General features: G+C 50.8%; 1 protein-coding gene across 8 annotated transcripts in view; it reads right to left on the reverse strand.

The window, feature by feature from the left end:
• Window positions 1–18,816, reverse strand: part of PGAP2 (post-GPI attachment to proteins 2) — a 27,678-nt gene continuing 8,862 nt past the window's right edge. For 2 of the 8 annotated variants that reach the window (XM_023209586.1, XM_023209579.1), the window contains exons 3-7: window positions 15,754–15,928; window positions 2,222–2,474; window positions 1,981–2,087; window positions 1,231–1,339; window positions 1–1,031 (exon numbers count right to left, since the gene is read on the reverse strand). In XM_023209586.1, the coding sequence (XP_023065354.1) occupies window positions 901–1,031; window positions 1,231–1,339; window positions 1,981–2,087; window positions 2,222–2,474; window positions 15,754–15,928 (775 nt within the window). In that variant the 3' untranslated portion in view covers window positions 1–900. Of the gene's footprint in view, window positions 1,032–1,230; window positions 1,340–1,980; window positions 2,088–2,221; window positions 2,475–9,884; window positions 10,068–15,753; window positions 15,929–18,536; window positions 18,744–18,816 lie in introns of those variants that run through there. The other 6 variants (XM_023209587.2, XM_023209582.2, XM_023209585.1 and 3 more) reach the window with 5 other exon arrangements.

Here is an 18,816-nt window from a genome sequence, read left to right on the forward strand (position 1 = left end):
GCAAGCCTAAGCGACTGTTGGCCCCCCCCAAAAAATTTATTTTCCTTTAAGACAAAATGTACAACCAAAATTTAGGGTTTGGAGCAGTAGGGAAGACAGGAGATACCAGAGAGCCCATTTTACGGTAGAAATCTGCATCTGACCCCTGTATCCCATACCTTTGCAAAGGAAGGGAGGGGTCTATAAGCCAGAATTTTCAGAAGAGAGAAGAAAATACATGGTGTGTTGGTGCTGTTTCTGGAGCAGGTCATCCTTTAGGTACAGAACACCACCTCCACCCAATGACATCGGAACCACTGACTGGTAGAGCCCTTGGAAATCATACAGCCCACCCATCCCCCATCAGACACACGGACACACTGAGGCTCAGATAGGGAAGGGTACATACCATAGGGCACACACCACATCAAAAAGGTGAAGTCAGGACTAGAACACCTGAGCAGCTTTAGCAGGGGACTGTGGCCACAGGCCTGGATGTGCACAGTAGATCATGAAATACATTAGTCCTGTGAATGACCCCGTGGAGAGAAATGGCTGTGGTTGTCAGGGAGCAGCAACTGCTCAGGGGCTCCTGACCTCAGTGAAAGGTGACTATGTAAAGGCCAGAAAGTGGATGGTGGTCATGAACCTCGGGATGTTTTTTTAGCACCAAATGGTGGAGCTCTCTGCCAGCTCAGCTTCTTGGGGCCTCTCAGGTAAAGGTGATGTTGCTTGAGGACCCCATGCCCATATGAGGGGTGGAGAGGAGAAGCCAGCAGCCTTGGCCTATGCCCTTCCTTCTTACCCTTCCCCCATCTTCAGTAAGGCCAAGAGAGGATGTAGGGTGGGGAAGGCCAGAATGGTATCTTGTTTCTTGTTTCTGGGCAGTGGGCTTCCTCCTTCCAAGCAGGACTGAAGGGTTCAGAATCGCTTTTCCTCAGGCTGAGAGGTTATGAGCAGCTCCTTGTTCCCGAAGTCCCACCAGGCCGTCATGTGGAACGCCATGTTGGTTAGGACAACAGTGTACTCCAGGATGGCAAAGATGGTGTACACTGTTGTGAGGACACAAGGAACAGGGCATGATGAACTTCCTGCTACCGCCTCAGGGGCCTCTTGATAAATCACACCACCATTAGTCTGCTACAGAGAGCACAATGGCAGTCAGTCCCCAAGACCATTGCCCATTATCAAAAACATCACTGCTGCCCCATAGCCACTCATGACTGCCTGTGGATCCTATCCTGACCTCACCTCCAGCCTCACAATACATGTTGTGCCGAAAGTAGACAGCCAGCGCCGAGAAGAAGGAGACGAAGTTGATGACGAAGAGCCGCTGTTTCCAGCTGTAGGACTTCCGATCCTAGGGAATGGGCTGTCTGATCACTCTGCAGCTTGCCGGGATGAGAGCTAGGGCTCCCCTCTCAGCCCTAGCTCCTAAGGGCTGGGCCTTATCTCCCTTGGCTCCCACTAGTGGTCATGGAAGGGAGCACAGGCAGGGGCAGCAAGAATGAGGAACGTGTTGACGTCCCTGCCTCTGGGGGAGTGATGGGCCAAGAAGCAGTGGTATTCCTGCCCCTTCCACTTCAGGGGGATGGAGTATGAAAGTTACATGGAGTCACCCACCAACCCCACCTCCAAATACTGTGGGGGGAAAGAAACCCATATACACATGTGGGGCGCTGAAATTATGACAGACCACAGTCCCCTGACACTGTTCCTAACTCACTGCCGCCTAGATGCGACTCCTCATTCTATCCCCTTTTGCAGCTTTCATCTCTTCTATTCTCCAGTCACCTACACTACCCAAACACAGTGCTATAGCCCTAGATTCTGACCAACCACCCTCAGTTTGTCACCAAGCCCCAGCCCCAACCCCAGCACCCCTCTGCCAGGGTTCCCATTAGAACTCAGTTCCCACCTCACCATTACCCGAATCCTGAGGACAGATGTCCTTGATTTTCTTCTGGGCTGCTTGGAGCCCCCGCTAGGGATAGACCGTACCTCCTGACTTACTGTGTGCTTCTTGGTCAACCGCCAGAGAATACAGGTGAGGAGCATATGCCCGAGGGATGAGGCGATGAACACAATGAAAGCATTCTCGTGGATGGCTAGAGGGAAAGAGGATTGGGAGCCACATTGCAGGGAGTGCCCACACCACTAAGTAGGAAGGTCCGAATGTGGTAGGGGCAGGCCCCTCCCCTCAGGGAACCCTTCCCCACTCCTCCCTCATCCGGGCACCCACTGAAGTCCTCGGAGGAGGAGACGTAAGTGAGCACTAGCAATGCAAGGTTCTCCACGACATTGAGGCTGAAGTTGAGGCGGCACAGCGGGCGATAGCAGGAACACGGGGAGGCGCAGCTGAGGTAGTGGTTCCAGTAGGCGAAGGCCACCAAGAAGCGAGGCGCGGAGTGCAGGCCGATGCAGAAACGCCACACGTAGCGCTGGGGCACCTCCCCGCCGATGGCCGAGCTCACCGAGGGCAGGTAATTAGGCACCTAGAGAGTTGTGACCTGTCTGGGCATCTGCCTCTGCCAGCCCCGCCCATGTGGAGAACCTTCTCTCCATCTAACAAAATCACTCTGGCCTCTCTGCTCCAGTCCCTCCCCTTGAAGGAAGTTCTCCTTCAGATGTCCCCACACCTCTCCCAAGGGACCTCTCCTTCCAGGTCCTAGGCCCAAAGTGCTGGATTCTCATTCCCCAGCTATCCTGGGATTTGTGCAGGAGCATGGTGGGACCTTCTCCATCTTCCCTGCAGACTGGAACCTGCCTGTGTTTGGTCAGTGTGTAGATGAGTTCAGATGCTCTACACCCATAGCTCAGAGCTGTGCCTCCACTAAGACCCTGGGTGAGTTCCAAGACCTCAGATTCATTCTAGAGGACAGGGATGAGTCACAGACTATCTGAGCTTCCTTAGAAAAGTGCTGGATTCACTGGTCAGCTAAGATGTTGCTCAGTCTGCTCCCAGCGCCATTCATTCCTCTAGGCAGGTGTGCCAAGGTGGTAGAACGGCAGCCCTGCTCTGATCATGATTAAGAAAGTGGGTGGGCTGGGCATGATGGCTCACACCTGTAATCCCAGCACTTCAGGAGGCCAAGATGGGTGGATCACCTGAGGTCAGGAGTTAAAGACCAGCCTGGCCAACACGGCGACACCCTATCCCTACTAAAAAAAAAAAAAAAAAAAAAAAAAACAGGCCGAGTGCGGTGGCTCACGCCTGTAATCCCAACACTTTGGGAGGCGGGCGGATCACAAGGTCAGGAGATCGAGACCATCTTAGCTAACCCGGTGAAACCCCGTCTCTACTAAAAATATAAAAAATTAGCCAGGCGTGGTGGTGGGCGCCTGTAGTCCCAGCTACTCGGAGACTGAGGCAGGAGAATTGCGTGAACCCGGGAGCCGGAGCTTGCAGTGAACCGAGATCATGCCACTGCACTCCAGCCTGGGCGACAAAGCGAGACTCCGTCTCAAAAGAAAGAAAGGAGGCCGGGCGCGGTGGCTCAAGCCTGTAATCCCAGCACTTTGGGAGGCCGAGGCGGGCGAATCACAAGGTCAGGAGATCGAGACCATCCTGGCTAACACGGTGAAACCCCATCACTACTAAAAAGTACAAAAAAACTAGCCGGGCGAGGTGGCGGGCGCCTGTAGTCCCAGCTACTCCGGAGGCTGAGGCAGGAGAATGGCGTGAACCCGGGAGGCAGAGCTTGCAGTGAGCTGAGATCCGGCCACTGCACTCCAGCTTGGGCGACAGAGCGAGACTCCGTCTAAAAAAAAAAAAAAAAAAAAAAAGGAAGAAAGGAAAGAGAGAGAGAGAGAGAAAGAAAGGAAAGGAAGGAAAAGAAGGAAAGGAAAGGAAGGAAAGAAAGGAAAGGAAAGAAAAGAAAAGAAAGGAAGGAAAGAAAGAAAAGAAAGGAAAGAAAAGAAAAGGAAGGAAAGAAAGGAAAGAAAAGAAAGAAAGAAAAGGGAAAGGAAAGAAAGAAGGAAAAGAAAGAAAGGAATGAAAGAAAAGAAAGAAAGGAAAGAAGGAAAGAAAAGAAGGAAAGAAAGAAAAAGAGAGGCCGGGTGCGGTGGCTCAAGCCTGTAATCCCAGCACTTTGGGTGGTCGAGACGGGTGGATCACGAGGTCAGGAGATCGAGAGCATCCTGGCTAACCTGGTGAAACCCCGTCTCTACTAAAAAATACAAAAAAACTAGCCGGGCGAGGTGGCGGGCCCCTGTAGTCCCAGCTACTCGGGAGGCTGAGGCAGGAGAATGGCATAAACCCGGGAGTTGGAGCTTGCAGTGAGCTGAAATCTGGCCACTGCAGTCCAGCCTGGGCCACAGAGTGAGACTCCGTCTCAAAAAAAAAAAAAAAAAAGAAAAGAAAAAGAGAAAAAAAAGGAAAGAAAGGAAGAAAGGAAGAAAAAAAGAGAAAAAAAGAAAGAAAGAAAAAGAGAAAGAAAGAAAAAGAAAGTGGGTGCTCCTAACCTGGGGTAGTCTAAGGAAATGACCATGTTCTCCACCATCCATCTTTCTCAATGCCTGGAACTCCTATTGAAGCCTCAGTCCTTAAAGCTGAGAAAAAAGGAGGAGATAATACACAGCTGCAGGGACTGGCGTCTTCCTTGTTTGAGAGGTGAAAGGATGGAGGATGACTGAACAATGGTTTAGACAGGGACAGGAAAGCCAAAGATGGGAAGAGGCTCTCTTAGACTTCAGGGCCTAGAGCAGTGCTTCACAAATTTTAATTACCCATACAACTAACTCACTGGGGGAATTGTTTGAAATTGCAGAAGGCTTGGAACCTGAGGATCAGCATTTTTAAATTTTTTCATTTTGTTTTCCCCCTTTCTGAGTCAGGGTCTCACTCTGTCACCCAGGCTGGAGTGCAGTAGCATGATCATGACTCACTGCAGCCTTGACCTCCTGGGCTCAGGTGATCCTCTCACTTCAGCCTCCTGAGTAGCAGGCTAATTTTTGTAGAGACAGGGTTTCTTCATGTGTCCCATGATGGTCTCAAACTCCTGGGTTTAAGCTATCCATCTGCCTTGGCCTCCCAAAGTGCTGGGACTACAGGCATGAGCCACCTCACCTGGCCAGAATCTGTTTTTTGTTTTGTTTTTTTTTTTGAGACGGAGTCTCGCGCTGTCACCCAGGCTGCAGTGCAGTGGCGTGATCTCTGCTCACTGCAACCTCCGCCTCCAGGGTTCATGCCATTCTCCTGCCTCAGCCTCCGGAGTAGCTGGGACTACAGGCGCCCACCACCATGCCCGGCTAATTTTTTGTATTTTTAGTAGAGATGAGGTTTCACCGTGTTAGCCAGGATGGTCTCGATCTCCTGACCTCATGATCTGCCCTCCTCAGCCTCCCAAAGTGCTGGGATTACAGGCGTGAGCCACCGTACCCAGCCATTTTGTTTTTATTTTTGTTTTGGACACAGGGTCTCACTTTGGTTGCCCAGGCTGGAGTGCCATAGCATGATCTCAGCTCACTGCAGCCTCTACTTCCTGGGCTCAGGTGATTCTCCCACCTTAGCCTCCCAAGTAGCCACCACCATGCCTGGCTAATTTTTTGGATTGTTTTGTTTTGTTTTGTTTTTTAGTAGCAACAGGGTTTTGCCATGTTGCCCAGGCTGGTCTAGAACTCCTGGACTCAAACAATCCACCGCCCTCGGCCTCTCAAAGTGCTGGGATTACAGGCATAAGCCAACATGCCAGGCCAGAATATGCTTTTTTTTTTTTTGAGATGGAGTCTCGCTCTGTTGCTCAGGTTGGAGTGCAGTGGCACGATCTTGGCTCACTGCAACCTCTGCCTCCTGCGGTTAAGCAATTATCCTGCCTCAGCCTCCCAAGTAGCTGGGATTACAGGCAGCTGCTGCCACGCCCAGGTAATGTCATGTTTTTAATAGAGATGGGGTTTCACCAAGTTGGGCAGGCTGGTCTCGAACTCCTGACCGGTGATCCGCCTGCCTCGGCCTCCCAAAGTGCTGGGATTACAGGCGTGAGCTACCATGCCCAGCAAGAATATGCATTTTTAAAAGATTCCCAAACTGTGGAAATATCTAGTCCATTGCCCACACTTTCTGTGCACTTTTGCAGACCTCCAAAGAGGGCCAGCACAGTGCCAGAGCCCAGTAACACAGCAAGGGAATGAACTTGCTCTAACTATGGAGGGACAGTCTTTGGAAGTGGAGTTCTGAAGGACCATCATTCCTTTCTTTCAATGAGATGCTAGACTGCTGAGAAGGTGAGCAATGCTGCAGGCAGCTCACAGAGTAACCCACAGGTAGGCCTGGGGCAAGACTAGACAGGGGGCTTCACAGCCTCCACAAAAAAGGAGATGGATTCCCCTCTGCACTGTCAGAGGAAGCTAAATGCAGAGCTCTGGGAGAGAAGATGCTGGCCTCAAAGCCATAGCTTAAGATATCATAGCTTGAGACCAGGCTCAGACATGCACTCTGAGTAATGTGAAGGGGCAGCGTAGAGGCTCAGGAACTGCACAAAGCTGAGTCTGCACCCCAGCTCTGCCTTTATTAGCTGGGTGACCTTGAGCAAGTCACTTCACCTCTCTGAGCTCCAATTTCCTCATTGGTAAAATGGATATAACACCACCTACCTTGCAGGGTGTTTATGAATTCTCTTTATTTATTTATTTTCTTGAGACAGGGTCTCGCTCTGTTGCCCAGGCTGGAGTACACTGACGTAATCTCGGCTCATTGCAACCTCCACCTCTCAGGTTCAAGCAATTCTTGTGCCTCAGCCTGCCAAGTAGCTGGGACTAGAGGTGCCACCACTCTCAGCTAATTTTTTATTTTGAGATAGAGTTTCACTCTTGTTGCCCAGGCTGGAGTGCAGTGGTGTGGCCTCAACTCACTGCAAACTCCACCTCCCAGGTTCAAGCAATTCTCCTGCCTCAGCCTCCCGAGTAGCTGGGATTATAGGCGCCCGGCCTCTAATTTTTGTATTTTTAGTAAAGATGGGGTTTCACCACGTTGGTTAGGCTGGTCTTAAACTCCTGACTTGAAGTGATTCGCCTGCCAAGGTGCTGGGATTACAGGTGTGAGCCAACATGCCCAGCCATAGGAATTCTAAATATAACATGTATAAAACATCTGCAGTATCTGGCATGCAGTAAGTGCAGTAAGTGATGATTTTCAGAAGACAAAATTTCCTGTAAAGAATGCAAAAACACTGTGAGCTACATGGCCACAGAGCATGGGAAGGTCTGCTTCTGGGTGAGAGGCAGGAGCCTCTCAGTTTCCTTACTAGATTTTTCTGCGTTGAGTTACTCTGAGTTGGGTTAGTCAGAGTGTTGCCTCTGCTTCCTAGAATATTCATTCTGAAAACTATTCCCCAATCTCAACTACTTTAAGGAAAACAGGACCACCATTTAAAGCTTGACTGGGAGAGCCTAAAGGATTCAAGGGCCCTGAACCCTGACCACTGTTGGGAATGGGTACTGGGGAGAAACAATACAGGGTTTGGGGAAGACCTCAGGAGGAAATGTGAGTTAGGGCATTGTGGCTGCTGGTCCTGTCTTCATGAGCTTCTCTCAGATTAGGGATGGGGGTGGGATTCTAAGAGCCAGGACTGTCTCTTCCATCACATACACACACACGCACACATAACACACAGACACATGCATATAATCAGGTACATGTACTCCTACCCCCAGCCCCATTCCCAGTACACAAGTTCCCCACTCACCGACTGCACCAGCAACAAGCAACATCAGGAGCTATGAGAAACCAGGTACACAGCTCACCCCAAACTTCCCCATGTGCCCAGAGCTAAGAGTACTGAGAGACAGGAGGATAAGCCCTTTCTGATAGGACAGCAGATCAGAAACCCATATGGTATAAAGACAGGGTTCCCCAAAATCCCCTTTCACAGCACCTCAGATTTCACCATGAGATTCATTCCTTTGGCCTCAGGTAAAAGTCCCCTCACATTATAGATGCCTTCTCTAGCTACCCTACTGTCCCCCACCCCATGCCAACTGCACAAAAACTCCAATTGCTGTCAATCCCACTTTCTACAGCTCTCTGGACTCCATCCCTCCTCTCTATCCTCACAGTATGCATCTTAGCTCTGGTTCCCCCAGTAGCATGAGCTACTGCACTAGCCTCCTTATACCCTAGTCTTGCCCCTGCCCTTAAAGCTGTTCTCCACTCAGAAGCTAGAATGGTCTTCTAAAGCACAAACCTCCAGCCTACACAACATGGCAAAACCGCATCTCTACAAAAAATATAAAAATTAGCCAGGCATGGTGGCATGCACCTGTAGTCTCAGCTACCCAAGGCTGAGGCTGAGGTGAGGAATCACCTGAGCCCAGGAGGTCAAGGCTGCAATAAGTCAAGATCAGGTCACTGTAATCCAGCCTAGGAGACAGAGTGATATCCTGTCTCTAAATAATTAAATACATAAAGCACAAATCTGATCATGTCCCTTTCCTACCTAAAATCTTTCCAAAGCTCTTGATAAAAATTGCCCTCTGGATAATATCAAAAGTTGTCAGCCTGGCATTCACAAAAAGCCTTCTTTACCACAGAGCAACAATGTCCTCTCCTCCCAAGAAGAAAGTGATCCCCAATTTCCAAGCTGGGTGAAGTGCCTCCTCTGAGCCCCACAGTCACTGTACTCTTTTTTATCATAATAGGAACCCTAGGTCACTGTGTTGTGACAGTCTGTGTCTAAGGACTGACTCTCGTAACAGTGAGATGTTAAGGGCAAGTACATATCTAATTCCATGCCCCTAGCACAGAACCTTTATCCCTGGGCCCCCAGGAAAGGCCTAGTGGACTGATTCTGGGAGACAGAAGTCCATCCAGGTTTCTGGCTGGCAGATCCCTGTGTGGACACAGGTTGTGGGGCCCGGGGCTGCCAGTAAGAGAAACAAAGCTTGAGGATCCAGATCAGAGCTGAGGATGGATCCTCCAAGGTCAGTCCCTGAGTCTGGGCCAAAGCCACTTGTTACATCTCCCATCTTCTGGCCTTACTTTACCTCCTCAGTCCTGGCTTCCTTTCCAATCTGTCTCCTTCCTCTCATGATCTCTCCTGTCCACTCCAAACCCTTCCCTTCCCCATCACCTCCCTCTAACCCCCCACTCCCTTGCACTGTTATTTTTGTTTTTGTTTTTTTGGCACAATCTCTGCTCACTGCAACCTCTGCCTCCAGGGTTCAAGCAATTCTCTTGCCTCAAGCCTCCTGAGTAGCTGGGATTACAGGCACACATCACCATGTGCAGCTAATTTTTTTGTATTTTTTTAGTAGAGACACGGTTTCACCATGTTGGCCACACTGGTCTCAAACTCCTGACCTCAGGTGATCCTCCTGTCTCGGCCTCCCAAAGTGCTGGGATCATAGGCATGAGCCGCGGCGTAGAGCCTGCTTTTTTTTTTTATTTTGTTTTGTTTTTGAGACAGGGTTTTACTCCTGTCACCCAGGCTGGACTGTAATGGCGTGATCTCAGCTCACTGAAACACCCACTTCCCAGCCTCAAGCAATTCTCCTGCCTTAGCCTCCCAAGTAGCTGGGACTACAGGGGCATGCCAGGGCACCCAGCTAATTTTTTTGCATTTTTTTAATACAGATGGGGTTTCACCATGTTGCCCAGGCTGGTCTCGAACTGAACTCGAGCGATCCACTGGCTTCGCCCTCCCAAGGTGCTGAGATTACAGGTGTGAGCCACTGCACCCGGCATCTCCCTTGTATTTCTATCATCATCTTCCAACTCAGGGAAGACTGTGATTCTATTCTCTCTGAGTCTCCCCCCATGAATTCTCTGACTCTGACTTACCTACCCTTCCCCCATCCCCTTGTCCTTCTCCCTCTCTCTGACCCTCCACTTGCTCTCCACTATCTAATTCTACCCTAACTGCCACCTCCTGACCTGGTCTTGACCCAGGGGCTGGGGAGCTGGCACTCACCCCACAGTCAGTGGCCACCGTGTACTCAAAGTGGAACACCATGGACCAGATGATGCAGAAGAAGAAGCCGAACACAGGAAAAGTGATGACCCACCAGACCATGGCCGTGAAGCGAAGCCGGAACAAGGTCCCATCGGGGTCCAAAGGCTGGGAGGCCGCAGAGAACATCCTGTAGGGCGTGGCCTAAGCAGCGCAAGGGATACAACTTGGGGCCTGCTGGGATACCTGGGCCTAGGAAAGTGAGGCCTTTTCCAGAGATGGCTCCTTAGAGTATAAGGAAAAGCCAGAGCAGAAAGGGTAGAAAAGGCATAAGGGAAAAAGGAAGACGGTGCAGAGGAGAAGGAACAAAGGGAGATGGGACAGGAGCAGCAGAGACAGGCAGGGTCAGAGCTTAGGAATCCCCTTGGCACACTGATACTCTAGGTCCATCTCTTGAAGAGCCTACAGAGGAGAGGCTCCCGGTGGCTTGGACAGGGAGCTCTGGTGGCCCACTTCACTCTCACAACCCTCATAGCCACTCAGGAGAAGGGTCAGAGGTAGAAAGGTTATTATTCCCATTCCACAGAAGGGGAGACTGAGGCCCAGAACTGTGCCAGGATCAAACACCAGGACTAAGGCCTCTTGCCACCTGACAGCTTCAGGTTCTAAGTCAAGACTTCTTTCAGGCCAGCTAACAAAGGACCGTTGGCTCAGAAAGGCCAAAGCCCGGCTACTGACCCTGTCTGACCACATTCCTGCTCCTTACCCAAGTTCAACTAGGAACAGAGGGAGTGCCCCAGAACCTATCTCAATGGGGCCACAGGCTGCCAGCCATCCCACCCCCAGGCTCTGAATGATCCAAGCCTCAGGCCAGTGGTACCCTGAACCTAAAATACCAGGTCCCTGTGGAGGCCCAGACCTACATCTCCTCCCTATCTGAGGAGACACAATGTTACCCAATCCAAGATTTGGGAGAATCTGAGGGTCATGGGAACCTTCTCTGCTGAGCTTCAGCCTGCAGTCCTGGGCCAGACCCAGGAGGCCTCTGTCCAGATCAGACCCAGACCCAGGGAACCGAGCTTCCTCCAATCCCTTCTCCCTCCTGGCAGACAACTCCCCCTCACAACCCCACTGCCCAACCACCTTGACCCAAGCTGGGCTTCCTCTGGATCAAGCTGGGGCAGACGGAGATGGCTTAATATTAAAAGGCCTAGAACCTTATCTCCCCTCGGGACTCATACTTCCCTCCACTAAGGAGACCCAGGAATGGGGTCAGGGTGGGGGCCTCACGAAGCAACACTCACACTCGGTGCTGAAGAATCTGGGTCTTGGGTTGAAGGTTGTAGCCAGACTGGGACTATTCTAAGACTGGAGGGTCCCACCCCCTGCTCCTCAGGGCCTGCCCTCCCGCCCACAGTACTCAATTCTCCACGCCTGCCCAGGCACACATCCTTCAGGATCAACAAGCATATGTCATAAATCCTAGAACACTGTGCAAAGGTAAGATGTGATAGTGGCTGAGGTCAGCTGGCAGTAGCTTCTTTGCCAGTGATGGGGGCAGGGACCTTTCTAAGAGTTGTGTCCAGGGACGCAGGCAGGTTTCCAATAAGGTAAAGAGAGAAAGCAAAGAGGGATCTGGCCCTTTTTTGTTAGAGCAGGACTGAGAGGGCTTGTTGGGCCTCACTGGAGAAATGGCTAAATCCTATGATGATAGAAGCAGGATACAAAAGAGATCTCAACAAGCCTAAATATGAGATAGCAATGTTCAGCCTGCACCTGTGCAGAAACAGCTAATGGCAGCTCAGACTGCATCAACAGAGGACTAACAGAAAGGAATAAGAATGAATAGTCCTACTTTTGCCTGTACTGCCCAGGCCACGTAGAGTCCTACACCCAAATCAAGGCCCAGCAGAGAAAAGTGACCAACTGGGTCAAGCTCAAGGGTACATTCAGGATAGGGAAGAGCCTAGAAACCATGTCCTGGGAAGGTTGCCTAAAGGAACTGGATTGCCTGAGCTCAGGAGTTCAAGACCAGCGTGGGTAACACAGTGAAACCCCGTCTCTACTAAAATACAAAAAGTTAGCCAGGCATGGTGGCATGCACCTGTAATCCCAGCTACTCGGGAGCCTGAAACAAGAGAATCTCTTGAACCTGGGAGGAGGAGGTTGCAGTGAGCCGAGATCGCGCCATTGCACTCCAGCCTGGGTGACAGAGCAAGACTCCATCTGGAGAAAAAAAAAAAAAGAAGATAGACTCAAGGCCCCTCATTACTGTCTTCTTGTCTCTGCAGGGCTGACCTGAAGCCATGAGGAGAGAATAGTTCTACAGCTATCAAAGAAGAGCCAGGGCCAAGGCAGAGACTCACTGGAAAGTAGGTACATACTCACTATAAGTAAAAGCCTCAGCCTGGCCAAGACAGTGAAACCCCGTCTCTACTAAAAATACAAAAAATGAGCCGGGTGTGGTGGCGCATACCTGTAATCTCAGCTACTCTGGACGCTGAGGCATAAGAATGGCTGGAACTCAGGAGGCAGAGGTTGCAGTGAGCTGAGATCGTGCCACTGCACTCCAGCCTGGGCAACACAGCAAGACCCTGCCTCAAAAAAAAAAAAAGAAAGAAAGAAAGAAAAAGTTTGGGCTAGGCACAGTGGCTCAAGCCTGTCATCCTAGCACTCTGGAAGGCTGAGGCAGGAGGATCACTTGAGCTCAGGAGTTCAAGACCAGCCTAGGCAACATAGTGAGACCCTATCTCTATTAAAAAAAAAAAAAGAAAGAACGAAAAGAAAAGAAAAAAAGAGGCTGAGCATGGTGGCTCGCGCCTTTAATCCTAGCACTTTGGGAGGCCAAGGCAGGTGGATCACCTGAGGTCAGGAGTTTGAGAACAGCCTGGCCAACATGGTGAAACCCCATCAATAACAAAAATACCAGGTGTAGTGGTGGGTGCCTGTAATCCCAGCTACTCGGGAGGCTGAGACAGGAGAATCACTTGAACCCAAGAGGGGTAGGCTGCGGTGAGACGAAATCACGCCACTGCACTCAAGCCTGGGCAACAGAATGAGACTCTATCTCAATAAAAAAAAAAAAGAAAGAAAAGAAAAGAAAGAAAAGAAAAAGGCTAATTATTAGTTATTAAGCTTCCTTAGAACAGGCTACCTGGGGAGGAAGGAAGCTCCCCATCACTGGGGATCTGTGAGCAGAGGCAAAGTAATCAATTATAGATATGATGGACTAGCTTGCTTCTTTTATTCCTTGGCCTGGCCATTTCTGGGATACTCTGAGTAGGAAATGCAGAGCAAATGTAAAAATTCCAAGGTGGAACCAACACCGTAGTCTCAGGGAGTGGGGACAACATACCCTCAGGGTCACAGACCTAGTACTGCTCCAGAGGGACCAAGTACTCCAGCAACTATCTATGTCTTAATTCCCTTACTGGTATACCAAGAACAGGTAATAGGCATGCAAGGTATGCAGTAACCTAGCTAATAAACCAAGGCTATTGATGCCATTAGCCCTTGGAGTCAGTCACAAGGGGCAGAGCAAACAGCCTAGTCTGTTTAACTCCATATGCCATACAAATACTATAATTTTGCTTGGACTACGATTGACTTATACCATGCCTTCCTTTCCCCAGGGCACTGGGCTAGGGAGTCCTAATCATTTATTCAACTAACACTTTCTGGCCAGGCACAGTGGCTCACGCCTATAATCCCAGTGCTTTGGGAGGATTGCTTGAGGTCAGGAGTTCAAGACCAGCCTGGGCAACAGTGTGAGACCCCATCTCCACACACATACACAAAAATTAGCTGGGCATGGTTGTGCATACCTATTGTCCTAGCTACTCAGGAGGCTGAGGCAGGAGGATTACTTGTGCCCTGGTGGTTGAGGCTGCAGTGAGCTATGATCATGCCACTGTACTCCAGCCTAGGCAACATGGCGAGACCCCATCTCACAATTTTTTTTTAAATTAAGCTGGGTGTGGTGGCTCATACCTGTAGTCCTAGCTACTCAGGAGGCTGAGGTTAGGAAGACTGCTTGATCCCAGGAATTTGAGGCTGCAGTGAGCTATGATATGCCACTGTACTCTGGCCTGGGCGACAGAATGAGACCCTGCCTCTAAAACAAACCAAAAAAAAACCCAAATACTTTCTCACTCAAATGCAGTGCCGACCCTCAAGGAGATTCCCATCTGGTGGGGAAGACAGACACAAATATTATGTGATAGATAACACAGGGAACTGTGGGCATCCAGAGGAGACAGTGATTAAGTTAGACCCAAGGAGGACAGGGAAGACATTTTAGAGCTAGCTGGGCAGGGTTTTGCGGGATGATCAGGAGTGGCTAGCGTAACAGGAACATCTGATGCATTATCTGAGATAAGCACTAGGTCAGGAAAAGGTCATCCTTCCCTTCAGATCACCTGTTCACCCTTTTCTTTCAGTTCTAATAGCTCCCAGCCCCAGGTCTCATCAGATTGGGTGTCCATACCTCAACGCCCATGTCTACCCACTGACAAATCAGGAGGAGCGGAAACTCCAGTCACATGAAGAAAAGAAGTGAGGCTCCACCCCATACTTGCAGCTAGACCACACTGCTAATCCTAGTCATTTCTCTGAAGCAGATGCTCTTTACATGAAGGGGAGATCCAGCTGGCTAGTGCCTTCAAAACTCTGAGGGACCCCAAAGATGCATATGCAGAACCTGCCTCTTCTCCACCTACAGCCCCTAGGCTAAGTTCATTTCCTGCCCTGCCTTCCAACCTGACAGTCTCTTCCTCCTCCTCCTTCTGCTCCTCACACTTCATCATCTTCCCTAAACTACTTTCCCATCCTTCTTTACCTAGAGCTCTACACTAGACCTGGGAAGGAGCAGGACAGGAATTATCAACCCTATTTTATTTTTTAGAGATGGGAGTCTCACTGTCACCAGGCTGAAGTACAGTCAGACAACCATAGCTCGCTGCAGCCTCAGACTTCTAGGCTCAAGCAATCCTCCCACCTTAGGCTCCCGACGAGCTAGGACTACAGGTGCACACCCCCATGCCCAGCTAATCCATTATATTTCAGACATGAGGAAACTGAGGATGGGTCTCTGTCTCAGGTAATAAAGAGTCAGTAAATGAATTACAAGTATAACAGAGTTTGACACATGTCCCACCCCATTTACTTTGATATCCTAGAGAAAGTAGTCTTACATCTTTCTTCCTGGCCCCGCGCCCCATATCCCTGTCCAGAGGGTACACAGACATCTATGGAACCTTAGAGGCCATGGGACTCACCCCAAGACATGTACACATTTACATAATCAGATTTCCATACAGACAGGCACAGATATAGTCTCTCTCACACACGACCCACTCAAACAGTCATGACCCTCACAATCACACACACGTATACTGAATCACATTTCTACAGACAGGCAGAGCCCATAGTGGTACATTAAGAGGCCCAAAACACCCTCTAGCCCAATCCTGTTCTCTCTCCACTTCTCAGAAAACCCTGGGGTTCCAGAATCTGCTCTTCTATGAAGTACAGATTTGACTCTAGGTCTGCCCTCTGGACGGGGATATGGGCGTGGGGCAGGAAGAAAGATGTAAGACTACTTTCTCTAGGATATCAAAGTAAATGGGGTGGGACATGTGTCAAACTCTGTTATACTTGTAATTCATTTACTGACTCTATATTACACTTCAGTGACTCCAGCCTCCAGAAACTCACAGAAGGCGGAGGGAGACTAACCCTTGAGATTTCAATTTGCAGGTAGCCCCCCAGCAGCCCCATATGTTTGATGGGCCCCAGTGGAGAGCTGGCTAATCTTGTTAAAAGATATTCAAGATCTAAAGAAGATCCAGATCGGCCTGAATATGAGGCTATCAGTGTCCCCATGCCCTACCCCACAGTGTGTGGCCGTTGTCTCCTTGAAGTGGAAGAGCAGGGACCAGAGGATGCAGAAGAGGAAGGCGACAAGTGGACAGCAGACTGTGACCAGGGCCACCACGGTGAAGCGGAGCCGTACCAGGGTCCCATCCCGATCCAGTGGCAGTGGGACCTGGTACATCTTGTCAGACCTGGGGATGGAGTGGCATGCTGTCAGGGCCCCAGGCAGCAAGGCTGGGACTCAGTGATAAAGTCAGCCCTTGTGCTCAGTCCTAAAATTAGCTGTGTGCCATGGGGTGGGGAGTACGAGGAGGAAGTCACCTAAACTTGGATAGCTCCCGCCCTGGATGAGGAAGACTGACTCAGAATCGAAAGACAACATTCTACCTCAATTTCAGCGGGAAGACAATGAACCAAATCTGTGCTAGGATAAAGCTTGAATGGATTGGGAGAGCTTCTCCTCACTCCTCTCCGCCTAGCTTGACAGGCCTAGGACTAGAGAAGCTGCTTTAAGTGTCTCTACTTATTTCAAGAACCAACCCTAAAACCTACCAGTGGATGCAGTGGCCCATCTCCTCCCCCAGGCCTTTGAGCCTCAGGCCCAGTCTCCAGGCTTCAAGACCTCTCATCAGCTCTCATTGCTCCCCACTGGCCCAGGGCCCTCCCGCACCTTCAGTCCCTTCCCAGACTCTGTGTGCTCTGTGTGCCTGCACCACAGTCCACAGCGGCAGGGATTCCATGGAAGCTGACAGAACCCCGAGCCCTCTGCTTGTCCCAGCCTGCTCTCTCACATGCCCCGAGAGTGAAAGGCTTTGCAGAATCAGGTCTGGTGCTAGCCTGGGCTTGCTGTTTGCTGGAGAGAGCTGCTTGGTCAGCTTCTGGAGGCTCCCCAGTGCTCAGGGGGCTGTCCACACCACCCTCCTGTGAACAGATGAGGGTTCCTGGGGGCTGTGATTTCCCCCTTGCATAAGGGTAGCTAAGGTCAGGAACTATAACAAGTAAGTGTATACCAACAATCCCAGCTCAGCTCCCCACAGTGTACAGAAGGGAAAGTTGGGGCAGGAATCTGCTCAGGATCACATAACAAAGAGATACATGTGGGACCCACAGTTGCAGTTACACACTGCAACTCTGGCCTTCCTTGACCCCTTCCTCTCTGGGTCTGAGCTTGAGACAGAAAGGTCAGGTTAGGACTGGAGTGAGAGAGGCAGAAGAGGCACCTGTTCACAGAAGGAAAAAAAGGAAAAACCAAATTCTACATAGATGAGGCAGTTAGCCCTATTCCCATTGTAAAGATAGAGAAACCAAGACACTCAGAGAGAGAGAAAGGCTCTTCCACAAAGCCCTATGCTGAGTTGGAGGGAAAGCCATCCCTGGAACGCTGGCTTGTTGTTGCCAAGCTAGGGCTGGCTCCAGACACATAAAGAATATACCCTTCTGGGCTCAAAGCCCTTGTCAAATCAAGTCCCAACTCTTCCTGGCCCCACCCACAAGACTCTCCCTTTAGTCCCACCCTCAAAAAGAACCTTGATCTCAGTTAGGTTGGCATCCTGGCATTCCAGAACAAGCCAGGTGGCTACGCCTCCACATTCTCACCCATTTTCCCCCAGCTGCCAGGCCTGATCAGGAAGCCTGCTCCAATTGCTCAAGTTCCTCTCTCCCTTTTAGGAGCATCAGGAATCTCCCCAGGGAGCTGGAAGTGGCTCTGGTGACCCTCCCAGAAAAAAAAAAAAAAAAATTCCCTGGATCATCCCTAAATGAACTCTGAGTCCCTTAGGGCCCTAGATGGGGAACATCTTCCTCACTCAGCGCAAACCTAGACTCTGAAGTTGCAGTAGCACTAGTCTTCCCTCCCAGCATCCATCCCTGAAGCTTGCAGCTCTAGATCTCTGAGGAACCACTAGGATTCCCAAACTGAAAACTAGATCTTCAGGGAATGAAGAGGCACTGCCCAAATCAGGAGTTGATGAGGAGGTTCAAGGGACAGTCCATTCCAATTCTTGGAGGTATGCCTGGCCTCCCATTTAGCTGTGTGACCTTTGGCAAGCCACTTACCCACTCTAGGTCTGTTTCCACAGTTCGGCAACATGGGAATCAAAGGGTTTAGATTATCTCTAAGGTCCTTCCAACTTAGTCATTCTACTCCACACCTCACGGTGGAGCTGAAGGGCAATTGTTCAGTCTGCAGACAGCTCTACAGTCCTCACAGGTACTACTTAGCTGAAAATCGCTTTCTTTGGAGCTACCTCAGCTCCAAAGTCCCTAGAGATGTTCTCAGCCTCGAGTCTGAACCCACATTTACTGAGTGCCTACGGAATACTAGGCCCCCTGCTCTGTACTTGATACCCATTGTCTCTTTTAATCCTCACCATAATTCTATGAGGTAGGTGCTACAGCCTGTATATTTCCATTTTACAGATGAGGAAATTGAGGCTCAGGGAGGTTCAAAACACTTAAGGCCAAGGCTAATAAATGGCAGAGCTGCCATTCAAAACTAGTCTATGGGGTTCCAACCCTGGGGCCCCATCCTCCCCACCTAGGGCTCCTGACCAGGAGGCCCTGCGGAATAAAGAAGGGAGAGCTCAACCCCTGCACACCCGGCCCCATGCTGGGGAGGGAGAAGAAGGGGGCCAGCTCGGCAAGTCCAGACAGTTCCTGGGAAACAGAGTGTGTGCGATAGCAGGGCAGGCACCAGGACTCCCAGAGCGTGGGGCTCGGCCCTGCAGACGCCAGACCGCGCGGCCAAGCTCCCCTGAGTGGGGCTGCCCGGCAGCCCACCACACCCATGCCCATACTCACCCACGCGGTGGTGGCGAGATTGCCGGAGGAACCCTGGGGCCCGGGCGGCCCGGGGTCGGGGGCTGACTCTGCTGGCTGGTCAGAGCGTGAACGGCGGGGGCGGGGCCGGCGCTCTCTGGGCGGAACTTAGAGAGGAAACTGTGCCCAGATCCTCTGCTGGCTCCTCCCTGCTTCTGGAGACCCCGACCCGTGGCTCTGCCCCTCAATCTGGTGTATCCTCAAACTATGCTTTACAGCCCGGGACTGCCCCCACTAATTTCGGCTGCGTGCGGGCAGCCGT

The sequence above is a fragment of the Piliocolobus tephrosceles genome, chromosome 13 (assembly GCF_002776525.5).
Source record: "Piliocolobus tephrosceles isolate RC106 chromosome 13, ASM277652v3, whole genome shotgun sequence".
Classification (NCBI taxonomy): domain Eukaryota; kingdom Metazoa; phylum Chordata; class Mammalia; order Primates; family Cercopithecidae; genus Piliocolobus; species Piliocolobus tephrosceles.